General features: G+C 32.3%; 4 protein-coding genes across 4 annotated transcripts; 3 read left to right on the top strand and 1 right to left on the bottom strand.

Moving 5' to 3' along the window:
• On the top strand, positions 1-507 carry HELRODRAFT_151221 (hypothetical protein; the record flags this gene model as incomplete). Its single annotated transcript, XM_009012067.1, has 1 exon — positions 1-507. A coding segment is annotated over one exon (507 nt), but the record flags the coding sequence as incomplete, so codon positions are not given.
• Positions 508-6,675: 6,168 nt separating this feature from the next.
• Positions 6,676-7,196, top strand: HELRODRAFT_166880 (hypothetical protein; the record flags this gene model as incomplete). Its single annotated transcript, XM_009012066.1, has 2 exons — positions 6,676-6,916; positions 7,081-7,196. The coding sequence occupies 2 exons, from the start codon at positions 6,676-6,678 to the stop codon at positions 7,194-7,196; spliced, it is 357 nt and encodes a 118-aa protein (XP_009010314.1).
• Positions 7,197-7,288: 92 nt separating this feature from the next.
• Positions 7,289-7,810, top strand: HELRODRAFT_166879 (hypothetical protein; the record flags this gene model as incomplete). Its single annotated transcript, XM_009012065.1, has 1 exon — positions 7,289-7,810. The coding sequence occupies one exon, from the start codon at positions 7,289-7,291 to the stop codon at positions 7,808-7,810; it is 522 nt and encodes a 173-aa protein (XP_009010313.1).
• Positions 7,811-13,991: 6,181 nt separating this feature from the next.
• On the bottom strand, positions 13,992-18,260 carry HELRODRAFT_166878 (hypothetical protein; the record flags this gene model as incomplete). Its single annotated transcript, XM_009012064.1, has 5 exons — positions 13,992-14,050; positions 15,080-15,225; positions 15,600-15,652; positions 17,155-17,395; positions 18,094-18,260. 5 exons carry the CDS (start codon positions 18,258-18,260, stop codon positions 13,992-13,994), a joined length of 666 nt encoding a protein of 221 aa, XP_009010312.1.
• Between the last annotated feature and the right edge of the window lie 385 nt (positions 18,261-18,645).

Below are 18,645 nucleotides of genomic sequence, written 5' to 3'. Positions count from 1 at the left end.
CTTAGATTTGGAACGCTCAATGTTGGATTACTGACTGGCCGCAGCATGGAAATCGCAGAAATGCTTGAGCGTAGTAGGATTGACATCTGCTGCCTTCAGGAAACCAGATGGAAATCGAATGGTGTCTGTCATGTCAACTCAGACAAAGAAAAATATAAACTATTCTGGAAGGGTCAAAAGACGGCCAAAAATGGAGTTGGAATTTTTGTCAGAGAACCGCTAGCCCAAGAAGTACTGGATAATAAAAGAATTAATTCACGTCTCATGTGGATCAAGCTTCGCATAGAAAAGCAAACAATGATTATTTTTTCTGCATACGCACCACAGACAGGCGAATCAGAAGAGATGAAAAATGACTTCTGGGCTGCATTCTCTGACACCATCTCAACAATAACAAAATCTGAAACAATCCTGATTGGAGGCGATCTCAATGGCCACGTTAGAGAGAAAACAGATGGTTTTGACAACGTACATGGCGGTTTTGGCTATGGAGAACGGAATGAAGATGGCAACTGCATCCTTGAGTTTGCTGAAAGTCACGGGTTTTGTTTACTGAACACATATTTTAAAAAGAGGTTGAAACATCTCATAACATACAAAAGTGGACCATCAGCCACGCAAATTGATTTCTTCGCTGAAAAGCAAACACACCGAAGGCTGCTCAAAAATCGGAGAATCAAAACGTGGAAGCTGAAAAGCAATATTCATCGAGAAAAATTTCAACAGATTGTTAGACCACCAATCGCAAGCCAGTACAGATTGGAGTACATACAAAACCGTTTTGATAAACGCTGCAACTACAGTTTGTGAGAAAACTGGTACAAAACGTCAGCATGAACGTGACACTTGGTGGTGGAATGACAGTGTACAAAATGCAATAGCTGAAAAGAAAGTTGCATAAAAACAATGGCAAAAATCAAAGTTTGTTGATGACCATAAAATTTTCCGTGAGAAGAACAACTATGCAAGACGTCAAGTTGCACTGGCTCGGACAGATCAGTGCAGAGAGTTGCTCACTAAAAGCAAAGATGAACAAATGAAATCTCTGTATCGTATAGCAAAACAAGCAAAGCGTACGAAAAAAGACATAGTTGGTGCCTCATGTATCAAAAATGACAAAAATGAGATGGTTCTTGAACAAGATGAAATCAAGCTACAGTGGAGAGAATACTTCAACCGTCTGTTAAACGCTCCACCCATCAAAGATCCGATTCCAGACTTCACTATAGAGGAGCTTACAGAAGCTCTGAAAGCTGTGAAGGATGGAAAGGCAGCAGGACCCTTTGGACTCACAAATGACATTAACAAGGCATCTAGTACTGCAGGTATCCAAACGTTACTACAACTTTGCCGTGAAATCTGGAGAAATTGCTCAATGCCGACCGAATGAAACTATAGCATGACAGTCCTGCTATACAAAAACAAAAGTGATCCATTGAACTGTTCATCATATCGGGGTATACGTCTGTTAAAACACTCCCTGAAAATTGTCGAAAAAATCATTGAGAGAAGATTAACGTCGTGCATCACAATCGGAAATTATCAATTTGGTTTCCTAGCGGGTAAATCAACAATTAATGCAATTCACATCCTTTGACAACTGCAAGAGAAGTACCTCGCAAAGCATCAAAAACTATCACACATTTTTGTAGACCTTGAAAAAGCATTTGATCGAGTTCCCCGTGAAGCAATCAGGTGGAGTCTACGTCGACAACTCATTCCAGAATATCTTGTTCGACTTGTGATGGAAATGTATACGAGTACTAAGACTCTCGTCAGCACAACGGTTGGAAACACAGATGCATTTGACATCGGCGTTGAAGTTTACCAAGGTCCGATTCCCAGTCCACTGTTATTTATAACTGTGATGCAAGAAATCACAAAACCGATACGCACTGTGACATTTGGAATCTAATATATGCTTATTATATCGTTTTAACAGCCACGTCTGAGCAGAATGCAGCACAGATGTTTGAAGATTGGAACACCAGACTCGCCGATCATGGATTCAAAGTCAACATCAGCAAAACCAAAGCAATGAACACTGGTGAACCCATTCAATCCACAGTTACTGGACGATGGCCCTGTTCAGTTTGTAAAGCTGGTGTAGGTAACAATTCAATCAAGTGTCAGCAGTGTAACCAGTGGTGTCACAAACGTTGTTCAAAAATAATTGGTAGTTAATTTAAAGTGTACAATTTCGTTTGTCCTGCTTGCACCAATCCTCAACAACAAATTTGAAATAGCACTGTTTTTGAAGCCATCAAGGTAGAGAAAGTCACATCGTTTCAATATCTAGGGGATGTTCTGGATTGTACTGGAACAGCTGAAGCTGCCGTTCGAGCACGCATATGTGCAGCCTGGAATAAATGGCATCCCCTTGCCTCTATATTGATGCGGCATGACATCCCACTACCATTACGATCAAGACTTTATAAATCTGTGATACGTCCGGTGTTGTTATATGGTGCAGAATCATGGCCAATGACAACCAAACTGGAACAACAACTTTAACGAACCGACATGAAAGCTCTAAATTGAAAGGAAATGGATACAAATGATCGTCTAATTTGGCGCAAAAAGTTGATGATAAAGAGAACAACGCCCTACCTCAGGAAACCGGGTCTCTGGACGCAAAACGAAGATTGATTATTCTCTAAACACTCTACTTTTCTTAGAAATCATATAACATCTGCTTCAACATCTAAAATTAGGTGATCTGCTCTATCTAAACTTCATCAGAAAAAATCTTCTCACTCATCTTTTTCTGCTCAACAGTTTCATGACTTTTTTGTAAATAAAATTACTTCTTAAAGAACATCTAATTCTAATTTTTCTTCTCATAACTTTACTAAACTTACTACTAAATCTTTTTCTGTATTTACTCCAATAAATCTTTTAGAACTAACTAAAATTATTAATTCTATGTCGTCTAAAACTTGTTCTCTAGATCTTCTTCCATCTAATTTACTTAAAGAATTTTTTTCAATATTTTATCCAATCATTCTCAAATTAGTTAATTTATCTCTTTCCACCTCTAAATTTCTTACTTTTTATAAGAATTCTATTGTTATTCCTATCTTAAAAACTCATCCTTAGGTCCTACCTCTTTATCTAATTATAGACCTGTTACTAATATTACTTTCATATCTAAAATAATAGAAAAAGTAGTTTTTAATCAACTGTCATCCTATTTAAATTTTAACTCCTTGTTACCTGTATCTCAATCTGGTTTCAGACCTGCTCACAGTACTGAAACTTCTTTACTCAAAATACACAATGATATCCTTCTCTCTAGTGACAATAGTAATCTTACTCTTCTTCTTGCTTTTGAATTTTCCTCGGCTTTTGATACTGTTGACCATACTATTCTTTTGAGACTGCTACATCTTTCTTTTAATATTACTGATTCTTGTCTATCTTGGTTTTCTTCTTATCTCTGTAATCGTTTTTCTTCTGTTGTTCTCAACAATTTTACTTTTAACTCCTTTACTCTTTCTTTCTGGGTACCTCAGGGTTCTATCCTTGGCCCTCTTCTATTTATACTCTATGCTTCTGAACTACCTCGTATAATTAATAACTTTTCTTTCTCTAGTCAAAGAGAAACTTCTGATGATTCTTACATTTATACTTCTTTTCCCCCATCTAATCTCAATAGTGTTCTTCATAATCTATCTCTATGTCTTTCTTCAATTATCGCCTGGTCTGACTATATGTGTCTTAAACTTAATCCTTCTAAGTTTTAATTAATTTGTTTTAATAAATCTAAACACTCTATTACTATTTCTCCTATTATCTTATCTGATTCTAATACTCTTGATGTCTCTCAAGTTTCGTAGTCTAGGTTTTATCTTTGATTCTACTATGTCTCTCTTTTCTCAGATTAATAGTGTTGCTAGAAGCTCTTACTTTCATCTACGTAGAATAAAAAAACTTTGGCCTTTTCTTGATGATCCTACTCTTCTCCTTCTTGTTACTTCGTTAGTCTTATCTAGGATTGATGATTGTAACTCGCTCTACTATGGTCTTTTTGATTCTATACTCTATCCTTTAAGTAAAGCTTTTAACTCTGCTGCTCGTCTAGTTGCTCGTGCCCTTTTCTTTTCTCATATATCTCCATATCTTGTTCTTTTGCACTGGCTACCTATAAAATATAGAATAATTTTTAAAATTTGCATGTTCATGTATAAGTCTCAATCTAAATTATTTCCTAAGTATTTATCAGATATATTAATTGAAACTGAACGCCCCGGTTTACGATCGTCTTCTTCTTCTTGCTTTTTCTCAACTCGTCTTAAACACTCTTTTGCCAAATCTGCTTTTGCTTTTTCTGATTCTTTTCTCTGGAACTTTCTACCTACTTCTCTGACTACTTTTCCATCACTTGCGAAGTTCAGAGCGGATCTCAAGACCCATCTGTTTTAAAAATTCATTGAGGAGCGCTGTTGAACTTAGCGGAAATAGCGTTTTATAAGCTAACTGATTGATTGATTGATTGATCTACTTTGTATTCAGTTGACATGTAATTTCTGTAATACAAGATGATGTCGTTATCTTGATTGTTGGTATTTGCAGCATGAATATATATATATATATATATATATATATATATATATATATATATATATTATATATATATATTAAAGAGCTATTAAAACCAAAAAAGAAATATATATATATATATATATATATATTTGGTTTAGACTATCATAAATACAATTATTTATAAAGATCACTGCGTTTTCGGCATTATTCAAATTGTAGTTGAGTTTCTCAATTTTTCAAACGAGACTTTTATCGTCTTGATGAAGTTTATTAAGGTTAAATAAAAAACTTTTAATATTTGACTTTTTTGACAAAACATTATTAATAACGTTATTATTACAGAAAAGCTCTTTTCTAGTTTTGTGTTTCTCTTTCATGTGATTCTTTATAGCGCTATTTCGTTCGTTCATCGTGAGCATTCTTATTTATGGTGCTTACACTCACCAATATTACATTTGAACAAATATATTAAATAGCTATGATCTATTATCGATTCTGGTTTACTAGTGCAGTTGTTTTTCATCACTAGAGATGAAATTCTTTGGTTGGAGTAGTATATTCGTTTTCGTTTGTTGTTTGGACGTTATTTTTTATGATTCTTTTTATGATTTTTCATCCTGTTTGGAAGCGGTTGACATGTTATTTTTATAATGTATTACTATGTTATTTTTGTTACTATTGTTGGTTGGATTGTTGTTGTTGCTGATTTTTTGTTCTTTGCGTTCTATTATTTTCTGGATCATGGAATTTTTATATCCATTATTAATGAGTAGTTTAGTGATTCTATCTAGTTCTGTTCTCCTGCTTTTTATATCAGAAGAGTGAGTATAGGCTCGGTCCTCAATGGCAATAGTGGATGTTGTCAAACATATCTAGACAGCCCGATCTTTGCCTTTGTATAATATAAAATTTTTTGATATAGTACTATTCATAAAGAACTGCACACCCTCATACTTGTTTATTCTTGTTTATTCGAATTAATGAAAACAAATATAATTCATAAACATGTAGTAATCATTATAATAAAAACATAAAAATATAACTAATTTGACCTATATCATTCAGAAGTATCACGTACTAACAACCGTACCAAACCATCAAAGTTCATTCATACACATCTGCAAAAAATATTATCAGGCATGCCCAATTTTTCAAAGTCCTGTAGACAATCAATCAATCTATTAATTAATCAATCATTTTGCTTTATATATCCATGTGTTCAACAGCGCTCCCCAGTCAATTCGTGAATTCTACAAACAGATGGATCTCAAAATCCGCTCTAAACTTCACAAGTATTTAGAAGTAGTTCGAAAAGGAGACAGAAACAGAAACATCCAAAGAAAGGGCGAAAGAAAGCAAACGCAGATTTAGCATAAAAGTGTTCAACACAAGTTAGAAAAAAGCGAGAATATACAGAAATATATCTCTGAGGTATTTAGAAAATAATTTAAATTGAGACTTGTACATTAAGGCGCAGAATTTATAAATTATTCTACATTTTATAGGTAGTCAGTGCAGGAGAACAAGACATGGAAATATATGATATATATATATATATATATATATATATCAATATATATATATATATATATCAATATATATATATATATATATATCACATTTTGATTTGCTCCGTATTTTTTTTTAATTTCATAGTTTAAAATCGAGTATTTAGTTTAAATTTAATTTCATTTGATAGAGAAAATTTTGACGAATATTTATATATATTTTTTCTCCGTTTAAAAGTTTAATTTAGTGCTGTTTTTGCTGTTTTTTTCATTTCGGAACTCACCCGGACAACGAACAACACAACAATCAAATTAATATGGCTTCAAAATGTACGAAAACAAAATGTGTGAAATCAGGAAAAGAAAATTTGCAATGCATTCAATGTTTTCAGTGCGAAAATAGTTTTCACATAAAATGTGTTGGTTTGAGTGATGAAGCTTTTGAAGTGACACGTGGTTTCGATAGTTTTAAATGGTTTTGTGATATTTGTCTGAAGAAGTTATGTAACGTTAAAACTCTCTCTAAAATAGTCAGTGACAACAATGATGAAATCAACTTAAAAGTTGAAAAAATTAACGAAATGAACAATTTGCTAAAAATGAACTTAAACTGATAAAAGAGATGTTGAACAGTAACAGTGCAAAATTAGATAGCCTTGATAGGCCTGATAGCAAGTTATCTGCCGAGATCAGCACATTCAAAAGTGATTTGAAATCTTCTTTTGTTACTGTTGTTGGCCAAGAAGTGAAGAAAAACATTGAGTGTGTCAATCTGGAAGTTAAAACGGTTAAAAGAAAACTAACTGAGTCAATTGATACAAAAGACAGAGAAAGAAATATAATAATTTTCAATTTACAAGAAGGTGAAGATGATAAAATTCGTGTTAAAAATATTTTGTTAAAATTGTCTGATGATATAAAAGATTCACATATAAAATATGTTACAAGACTTGGAAAGAAAAATGAATCTATAGGACATTTATATTCTAATTCAGTCGTTAATAATCAAACTATCCAATATTGATAGTGTTGGATAGTTTGATGTCTAAAGAGACCGTGATGAAAAATGCACAAAAATTGAAATTAATGTCGGTCGAACTGAGTAAAGTCTGGATTAGCAATGATCTGACACCTGAGCATTGAAGTGAATTAAAGAAACTGGTAGCTGATGCAAAATCGAAAGAAGCGGCATGCAAAGACAATTTTTTATACAGAGTCAGAGGTCCTGTGGGAAGATGGCGGATTGTGAAGTTCAAAAATTAACTGATGAGGATGTTGTTGACTGGAGGGCCAGTCGGAGGATGATTCATGCTACAGCTCAAAAATTAACCATGAAAAATTACAATGATTTAAAAATTGGCCTGGGGCTCCTCAACATAAGGTCTATAATGTCAAAATATGAAATGGTGTGTGATATAATTCGTGGAGAATTGGATATTCTTGTATTAACTGAAACATGGCATGGGTCGTCAGATGAGTTTGCTGTTCGATGCGCGATGCCCCCTGGTTATAAGTTTGTAGATTACGTCAGACCTCACGATCCATATCATGGCGGAATTATAATTTATTTCAAGAAAGAGTTCATTTATAAACCTGTTGAGTTACCCGCCGTGATAACTTTTGAAGCTGTTGCATTTAAATTGAGAGTAAACAAATCTGATTTTATTTTGTTATCAATTTATAAACCTGGATCGGTTCCTCCTTCACCATCGTTCTTTTCAGAGCTAGCGAATGTTTTAGAAGTTTTATCTCTGTAAAGTGATAAAATCGTTGTTGCGGGAGATTTTAATGTTCATATGGAGAAAAAGATGATCCAAACACAGTCTCACTGAATGAGGTTTTCGATTGTTTTCAGTTGGTTAACAGGATTAACGAACCAACGCATGAATTAGGTGGTGTTTTGGACTTGATCGTTACTTCTCGCTCTTTTCCTATCTTTAATAGTTTGATTTTTCCCAGTGGAGTGTTATCAGATCATGGATTAATCCAGGTTTGTTTGTCAATCAATCAAGTTATAGGTACGAGAAGTAAAAAAATGGTTCGATCCTGGCGACGCATAAATGAAGAAAATCTCGCATTGTTAATTTTGAAATCCCCGATTGGAGGGCCATGCCAAGATGATAATATAGAAACGCTGGTAGAGATTTTTGTGAATGAACTGAAGAGAATTGCGGACATAATAGCTTCAGAACACGTGGTTGAAAGTCGAGATGATTCGTTGACGCCGTGGTTTGATGAAGATTGTTCAAAGTCCAAGGCATACCGTAGAAAAATGGAAAAAAAGTACAGAAAGACTTTAAATCATCACGATAGGGAGGTGTGGAAAAATGCTCTGCGATCAAAAAATATTTTATTCGCCCAGAAAAAAAATTTGTTTTGGTAAAAATCATTTTTGAAAATAACAAAAATCCTAAAAAAATTTGGACTGTGGTAAATAAACTGTTGTGCAAAGAAAAAACTTTAAATTCATCTACCAATTTTGATGCGAACGATTTTGCTACATTCTTTTATGACAAAATTAAAAATGTACGAGAATCGATGGTGTATGATGAGAAGTTTAATCATTCATATGGTGTCTGCTGCAGCAACTTGTTTTCAGTTTTTCATGTTTATGACGAAAGCGAAATTGTTGAAGCAGTTTTGAACTCTCCATCTAAAACATGTTCACTGGATTGTGTTCTTTCACACTTTTTCAAAAAATATGTAGGATTGTTTTCAAAATATTTGACTGATCTTATAAACTTATGTTTACATACTGGTGAGTTTCCGGCTATGTTAAAGCATGCTACAATTTCTCCTCTTTTGAAAAAGGAAAAATTAGACAATTCTGATCTTAATAATTATAGACCTGTTTCAAATCTGGTCGTTCTTGTCAAAATTAATTGAAAGATTAGTTTCTAAGGAGCTTATGAAACACTTAGATAAAAACAATTTGTTACCGGTATATCAGTCAAGCTATAAAAGACATCATTCTACCGAAACCGCTTTGTTGCATGTGTTATCTAAGTTGCATGAAAATATAAACAACAGTAAACCATCTCTTTTTGGATTCTTAGATATGAGTTCGGCATTTGACTGTGTTGACCATTGCATTCTTCTGAAACGTCTTAATCATAGATTTGGAATAACTGGCTCTGTCGAACAATGGTTTCGGTCCTACTTAACAAACAGAACTCAACAGGTAATCTACAAGAATAAGACCTCTTTGGTTCAAACGATAAAATTTGGTGTTCCACAGGGCTCGGTTCTCGGACCGATCTTGTTTATTCTTTACACCTCTGAAATTATTGAGGCGATCGGATTACATGGTTTGGAGTGTCATGCATTTGCAGATGATATTCAGCTATTCGCCACAGAATCCTATAGCAACTTTTATCTTGCAGTTGATCGTTTTGTTAAATGTTTGGTCGAGATCTAGAAACGGATGGCAAATAATCGTCTTAAGCTCAATCAAAGTAAGACGCAAATTCTTCTGGTTGGAACTTGGCAACAGCTGTCTAAAATTAAAATTAATTCAGTTATCATTGAGGGCTCAAATATAAAGTTTATTCCCAAAGCTACAAACTTGGGTGTCATTTTTTATTCTAGACTGGCAATGACTGAACATATCAAGTTTTTATCTGGTACTGCAACCCTACAACTGCGAAAATTAAAAATAATCCGCAAAAGCTTAACCAAAGATGTTATTCAAAGTTTAGTGCATTCGTTTATTCATTCTAGACTGGATTACTGCAACAGCCTATTTTATGGTTTGCCTGAAAAATCGTTATCTGTGCTTCAGTCAATTCAGAATCTGGCAGCTAAGATCGTGGTTGGTGCGAAAAAGTTTGACCATGTCACCCCGATATTCAGAGAACTGCACTGGTTGATGGTCAAAAAAAGAATTTTGTTCAAAATATCAACAATCATGTTCAAATGTATAAAGGGAATGGCGCAAGTTTATTTGAAAGAAATGCATGCACCGAAACAACTGTCTTTTAAAAATGTCTGCTTAAGGTCTGATGATAGCAACTTGTTATGTGTGCCCCAAACCAACTTGAAAATGGCTGAGAGAAGTTTTTAGACAGTGCTTTTGAGAAACATTTTGTTTGTAATTAGCGCTATACAAATTTTCGAATAATAATAATGAGAATAAATAAGGGCACAAGCATCAAGACGATCAGCAGAGTTAAAAGCTTTACTTATAGGATAGAGTGTAGAATAAGGAAGACCATAGTAAAGCAAGTTACAATAATCAATCATAGATAAAAGTTATGAACAAACAAGTATGAGAAGGGCTGGATTGTCGAAAAAAGACAAAAGTTTTTTTATTCTACTTAGATAGAAGAATAAGAAAGAGACATGCTAGAATCAAAGCTGAAGCCTAAGCTACAAAACTTATGAGAAACATTGAGAGTTTTAGAATCAGGTAAAATAATGGAAGGAATAGCATCAGAGTGTTTAGATTAAGTTTAAGATACATAGAATCACACCAAGCGATAATAGAAGTGAGACATAGAGATAAATTATGAAGAACGCTATTGAGACTAGATGGAGGAAAAAATATGAATAAAGGAATGGTCGGCATATAATTGATTAGTAAAACGGTAATACAATAATACAAGGTAGTTCAGAAGTATAGATTGTAAATAGTAGAGGGCCAAGGATATATCCTTGAGGTACCCAAAAGTAAGAGTAGAGGAGTTAGAAGTAGCATTATTTAGAACAGCAGAAGAGAAACAATTACACAATTATAGAGATAAAACCGATAGACATGAATCAATAATAATAAATGAATGATCTAGCGGTCTCAAAAGCAGATAAAGGTCAAGAGCAAGAAAAAGAGTAAGAATACTTTTGTCACTATCGTTATTAATTTCAAGTGTATCAGTACCGTGAGCAGGTCTGAAACCAGATTTAGAAAAAGGTGGTAGGAAGTTAAAGTTTAAATTAAAAAATAATTGATTATACACTACTTTTTCTATAAATTTAAAGATAAAAAAAATATTAGTAACTGGTGTAAAATTAAATAAAGGAAGAATCTAAAGATGAGCTTTTAAGAATAGGAGTAACAAAAAAAATTATTATATAAGTAGGAAATTTATAGGTAGAAAGAGATAAATTAACTAATTTGTGAATAATAGGATAAAATATTAAAATTTGTTTAAGTAAATTAGAAGGAAGTAGATCTAGAAAACAAGTTGTAGATGACAAAAAAAATTAATAATCTTAGTAAGCTCTAGAAGAGTTATAGGAGAAAATACAGAAAAAGATTCAGTAGTAAGTTTAGTAAAGTTTTGAAAAGTAGAATGAAAATTAGATGTTCTTATTGAATTAATTTTATTTAAAAAAATGTTATGGTAGTGTTGAACAGAAAAAGATGGATGAGAAAATTTTCTATGAAAAAGCTTAGGTAGAACAGAACACTATTTTTAAATATTGATGCAGATATTATAGTATCTCTAAGACGAGTGTTTAGAGAATAATAAATGTCTATAATTAATCAATTCAGATTCATAAATAGAGCGAAGAGAGTTAGATGAGTTTAACCTATAAGCTTTAGCCAATACACATTCGTAGCCAAACCATGGAGATTAACGAGAATAAAGCCTATAAATAAAAGATTTGAAAAGAATGAGCATATCAAGAATAAAGGAAACATACATAGTCAAAATCAAGGGGAGACCTATTTGCCAATTTACAACACTTTCTTATGGGTCAAAGCAGGGATGTGCAAAGAACCTCAATTTTTTCAACTTTTAATTATTTTCGGTAATGTCGATTTTATTTTTTTAAATTTCATACCAATTTCGATTGCATTGAGGTTCTAAAGTAAAGTTTTGCCATGAAAAGAACAAATAAGCAGAATAACAATTTATTGAATTATTTAACAAAAACACCAGAATCGTTATGTTGTTATGAATCGAAAACTTTGTTGACACAAGAGTTGGAAGTCGGTACCATATAAATAGAATGTAGATGTATAATGGGCATCGCTCACTTTTAGCAAAAAAAACCTGGGTAGCAATATAGAGTCTTTTGACAAAATTTAGCGGTGAGTCATGTGACAACGTAAGAGATGTATTATCGTCTTGTTTGTGTGATTATTATTTTTACATATCAATTTTTTTTCAAAATGAAAAGTTGAAAATGTTGCGTAAGTTGTTGCTCTAATACCTAATAGTAAGACAACGACAGTAAATGGTATTTTACATCGGTAAGTTTAGTTTAGTAATTATTTATTATTTAAATAACGTTGTTTAGTCAGTATTTAGTTAGTTGTTTAGTACTAATAGTAGTAGTAGTAGTATATTACTTTTCAGTTGTCAAACACAGACACAATCATGAAATCAGGGCCGGATTAACATATTCAGGGCCCTAAGCACTTAACAATTATGGTGCCCGAACAACCAACCATGGAAATAAACAATTACGTCAGCAATTGACCAAAGAATTTGAATATCAATATGATTAATAGTAATAATAAAGCATAGAGTTAGAAGATAGCGGCTAGAGTTTTAACTCTTAATCATAAGTTAAATTAAATAAGTAACTCTATGTCTACACAACATAGACCGTGGTCCGTGGACATTGTTAGTTAATTAATATGACTCATTTATTTCAAATGAACATCACGCTAATTCATGCAACAATCTAGTAATTGCAAAAAATTGTAGTGGCTTGTCGCGGTGCCCCTTTTCATGCGGTGCCCTAAGCACTTGCTTAGTGTGCTTATTGCTTAATCCGGTACTGCATGGAATTATATAACTGGAAGCGTCCTATAACATTGACATTTTTTTCAACGGGCAAGTTTCCTCTAGAAGCAAGTTCCTAAAAAATTCATGAGCATTTTGATTTCTTTTTTAGAAAAATCTGAGATATGATTAGAAAAACCTTGGCCTTCCCGAAATTATATTAATGACTCTTTGCTGATCTGCATACAGCTCTTTTGTTAAAATTTATTTCGTTTTCAACATTCCGTGAAGTTTTAGGTTGATTTATAAGGTTTATATATTTATGCTTCACCTTATGATCTTGCATCATTAATCACTACACCAACCAGAAGTAGCATCAACAAAAGGTCGGTCATCATTGATAACATCTTCATAAATGATTCTCAATTTGTGAAGCTAAATGGAAGTTTGACATGCGATTTATCAGATCACCTACCAATATTAGCCTCATTTAGCATCAAGATGAAAAGAAACATCAGTTGTTCTCAGCCTGAAATGAAATTCTTATAATAAAACAAAAAAATTAATAATCTTAGAAAAAACTCGAATTGCTGTTTGCTAAACTGTGGCTGGAATGAAGTGTTTGATTGCAATGATGTTGATGCAGCATTTGAAAAGTTTACAGGATATTTTCAGTCATGTCTTTTTAATTCCTGCTTAATATCTTCAGAAAAAAAGGAAAAAATGTTATCAAAACAAAAACCATGGATTACAAAAGATATTAAAAAGCTAATAAAAAATAAAAACAGGTTGTTCAAAGTCTATTTATATATTTATATTTATTTATTTGAAGAATAACCAAAAAAGCTAAACTTGTGGATAGGCCACCCTTAACAAAGAATTCCAACTGTAAATGTAACAGAAATGTCAAATAAATACATACACACAAATTCTTACTATAAATGTAACAGAAATGTCAAATAAATACATATACATAAACACATGCTCACACGTACATCATTCTATGAATACTGTCATGTTTCATATACCTAAAAGTAACAGTATAGTCACAACTGAGACTGAAAATTCGCTTACTAAGAACATCAAAATTAAATAAGTTGTAAAATAGTTTAAAACTTTTTAAAATAAGTGTTTTTTAACTAAAAAGTTTTTAGCTTGTTTTTAAATAAGTATAATGAGTTGATTGTTTTAATTTCATGTGGCAATACAGTATCCCATACCCTCGTACCATTAAGTTTGATGCTTGAATGAAAAGCTTTTAATCTCAAAGTATGAGAATAGAAAAGGGAAGTGTGTCTAGTAAATTTCCTTTGAATATCATTGCTAAAAGTGAAAAAATTGGCAAAATAATTAGACAACTGTTGACGTAAAAATTTAAATACAAAAATTGATGTGAAATAAATGTGCAATTCTTTAATGGGCAAAATGTTGAGTGTCGAATTGTAAACATTGGTTGTATGAGTACGCGGTGGAAACCGATATAAACCGATTTTGACATTTTTGAATATAATTTAAATGGTTTTCTGGACTTCCGCCCCATAAAAGATTACAATAAATTAAATGTAGATATATTAGGGTATAGTAAAGTTCAATCATTATGTCATAGTTTATTTTTGATTTGATTTTATATAATATACCTAGTATTTTATTGATCTTAGTTGAAATTGATTTTATATGTGGTTCCCATGAAAGATTATTATTCATTAACACACCAAAAAATTTTGTAGAGTATGATCTAGGTAATGCCAGACTGTTAATTCTTATGTCAAGGTTGCCTATTGTGTTGATAATTATTTTGGGGCCGAATAATACATATGAACATTTGTTAAATTAACAACTAATTTATTGAGAATAAACCAATCTACGTATTTTTGCAATTCTTGGTTTATGCGATCACTTTCCAGTTTAAAATCCCTTGAAGTAAAAAATATGTTAGTATCGTCCGCATATAGTAAAATATTATTATGTAGATGGTATTCTTTGTAAATTGTATTATTATGTAGATGGATCTGGTTCTCTATCTTGATGTTGCAATGAATACCGTATCTACATAGGAACAGGGAACTAGTGGATCACTGATGTGATGCTCGCCATCAAAATCAATTATCGTTAAACGAATGTATAGTGGTGACGAATTAAATTGATGACTTACACGACTTAGTTATTATGTTAGTTACGACGATAAGAAATATTATATTTTAGTGAATCAAACACAAACTCACCCATTTTAGTTTGATTGTTCTTTTTCCAAAACGAGGTGATATATACGAATAAAATAAAAGCTACGAGTAAAAGCTATTTGTATGTCTTGAGTCCTATCTGTTGCGTGGGTTCTGTTGTGTCCTTCCCAACCCGTTTCGTCTCGTCTCTCGAGTAGACTCGTGTGTATCTTGTGCTGTTCTTTGCGTCCCGTCTCGTCTCGTCTGTCGTGTAGTCCCGTGTGTGTCTTCTGTTGTTCCTTATGCTTAATGCTGCACTCCTTATATAGGAGAGAGTGCCTGCGCATTGGCGTCTTAATGGCTCTACACTGGTCTATTAACCTAGTCTGTACTTTCGTGAAAAATTATTTGCATTCCAGTCATGATAAATTACGGTCACGCGTGTCTTTCTCTTATTTAATATTTCTCTGTTTGTGGTTTCGTCTGTGTATGAGTCTGTGTGTATGCCTTTTGCTGTGTGCGCTGGCGTCTTAGTTTCACATGCGTAAATGGTTACACATGGATCTGATTACCTCGTCTGTAATATTTTGCATACCAGCCGTGATGAATTACAGTCAAGTGTGTCTTTCTCTTATTTGTTGAGTATTTCTCTGTATGTGTCTATGTCTGTGTATGTGTCTGTGTGTATGCTTTTCGCTGTGTGCATTGCTAACCTCCTATGCTCAGAATGCCTGCACATTGGTCTAGCTTTCGTCAGCGTTTCCTTCTGTGGAGCAATAAATACGTCAGTCGTGGTAATTTACAGTTTATAACCAGATTGTGTATGTCAGCGTGTTTTTATTTGTGTTAGTCTTTGTATGTGTGTGTGTGTTGGTTAATTTACATGATAATATTTGCCGAATCAGTCACATTAACAATGTCATTAATGAACAAGACAAACAAAAGAGGTCCGTGAATAGAGCCTTGCGGAACTCCACTGTTGATGTTTAGACATTCTGATTTAAATCTTTTTAATGCAACATATTGCTTCCTATTCCTAAGATAGCTTTCACACCACGAGTAGGCTGCACCTCTTATTTCATTCATATATAATTTCTTCAAGAGTAATTCGGGGTTTATGACATCAAACGGTTTTGACAGATCTATGAAAATACCTAAAGTGAGATTTCTGTCGTTTAAAGTCTTGAAGACTTTCTGAATCAATTCAAGCACAGCTAATTTGGTCGAATGCTTAGGCCTATATACATATTGACAATTGCACATTATGTTATTTGCAGCCACATGAGTCAAAGGAACAAGTATTTCATGAATAATTTTTTTTATAATAAAGTTACTTAATGTATCATCTGAAGTACTTTTTTTATTTTTTCATGTTCGTGACTATACTTAATATTTCTATATTGTCAGGAGGTTGAATATATATAGAATTAGGTAAAGTATTACCTAGTGGGCTATTACTATTAGTTGTTGGATTATGCTGCGATTTAAGTAAATTGTCAGTTACATCTATAAAGTATTTATTGAATGCGTTACATATTTCCTCTTTATCTTCTATTAATTTGTTATTTATTTTTAGTCTATTTATATTAGGATGTGATATTTTTTTATTTAATATATTATTTATAACATTCCATTTTTGTTTTGCATCATTTTTAGCTGTCATAACTTTACAATGGTAATAATTTTGGAACACTTTGCGTAAATAAGCTGTAAAGTTATTTCTAAACTGTTTGTATTTGTTTAGACTGTCTTGTGTGGGATTTAACAAATAATTTGTATGTAGTTTATTTTGCGTGTTTGATAATTTTATTATTTCTCGTGTAACCCATTCTTTTTTAATTTTTAATTTTACAAATTTAACTGGGGCATATCTGTTTATAATAACATCACAATTTTATAAAAATTATCACAAGCCGTATCTATATCATTGTTAGCTGTTACAGACAACCAATCTTGACTAGAGAGCTTGAATTTGATTTGTTGTAATGCATTATTTGTCATGATTCTTTTATATTTTTGTGCATTGTCGTGAGCATGTAAGTTGGAATTTGTTGTAACAGCGTAAATGAAACTATGGTCCAAGAAGTCTGAAAGAAATATTTAAAGAATTACTAAATATGTTATCTATTAATGTAGAAGAACAAGCTGTGAAACGAGTAGGGTGACACAATTAAAGGATAAAAACAATGAGAGCAAAAGATTTTGAAAGTTTAATGTGTGGTTATTTTTGGCCAGAATATTTATATTAAAGTCGCCCAATATGTACACCTCTTGAGCAGAACTGAGCTTGTGTAAAATATTTTCAAATTCATTGATAAACTTCTCAATGCTTGTGTTAGGTGGACGGTAAATAGAAATGATTTTTAGTGGCAATTTATTAGAAGAATTTGACTTAATATTTATACTAAATGCCTCAAATATGTCATCTACAGACTCGATGTTATCATCGATAAAACAATCAAATTCTTTCCTTACAAAAATTCCTATACCGCCTCCTAATTTATTTTGTCTATTTTTATAGAAAAAATTGTAATTATTTAGACTTATGAGGCCCGCGGTGATATCGTTCAGCCATGTTTCAGTTATGACTATCACATTGAAAAATGAATTAAACTGATTAATCAAAATATCTAATGTAATCATTTTACCGTATAAGCTACGTGCATTTATATGTAGTAGTGATAAATAATTAGATTTTATTTTGAAATTTTCAAGAAAATCTAAGCAAAAATGTTTAACAGTTTGATAATAATTATAATTATTAATTTCTGTAAGTAGACGCTTTTTATTTCTAGATGCAACAGTGAATGGCTGCATATTACTTGAGTTGAAGGTATCATACTTAAACACGCTTGTACTATTGTTTACGTTGCTGTTGAAAGTGGGCCTCTGATCTGTTATAGGCTGACCAATGAATTTGTGTACATGCTCCAGTTTGTTAGCAATTGATTGGACGCAGTTTGAGTTTTCAATAAACTTCGAAGTAAAATCAGAAACCAGCTGTTCAATTTCAGCTATTTTCTTAAATATAGCTTAAACATTTACTAGAGAAATCTTCGGAACTCTATTCATGTCACAACTTACGTAGCAGGGAAGATTTGGAGTAAAATCGCCTGGCACAATTTGTCGAACATACCAATTCCGCTAATTTGTCTGCCGTTTTCTCTTTTCTCGTGCTACTAAGTTGAGAAAATTTAGTTTTCAGACTTTAAACTTTCCATATCTGCCAATAATTGGTTTTTAGCAACGTTTATCTCCTCAGCAGTGAAAAACTCGAAGGCGGCTGCCACAAAGTTTGGGTTATCCAAAAACTTCACATTGCTAAACAAATAACACAATAACTCATTTGCTATTAGTACAGTTTTCTCAGTCATGTTTTTACGCAAATTATCCGAATGGGCAAATTAACAGAAATTTTTTCAAAAATTATTTTATAAAATTAAATTATTTTATAAAATTAAATTTCTTTTTAATATTTGACGAAGTATTACCCTAAATAGTTTGAAAATTATAGCTTTTTAATAGGGCGAACGATAAACCGTTTACAACGTAAACAACAAAGTTTAAAAAATGGAAGTGCATAACATATATATGTATATGTATATATATGTATATATATATATATATATATATATATATATATATATATATATATATATATTTACAATATTCTATAAATTTTACCAAATGTTTGGCGTTAATATGTTTGTAGTTCGTTTTTTCAATTTTTCTCACTAAAGTTTTTTGGTGAACGTTTAG

Source organism: Helobdella robusta, assembly GCF_000326865.2.
Source record: "Helobdella robusta unplaced genomic scaffold HELROscaffold_10, whole genome shotgun sequence".
Classification (NCBI taxonomy): domain Eukaryota; kingdom Metazoa; phylum Annelida; class Clitellata; order Rhynchobdellida; family Glossiphoniidae; genus Helobdella; species Helobdella robusta.
Note: the sequence above shows the minus strand (reverse complement) of the source record. Positions and strands in the feature narration are given on the sequence as shown.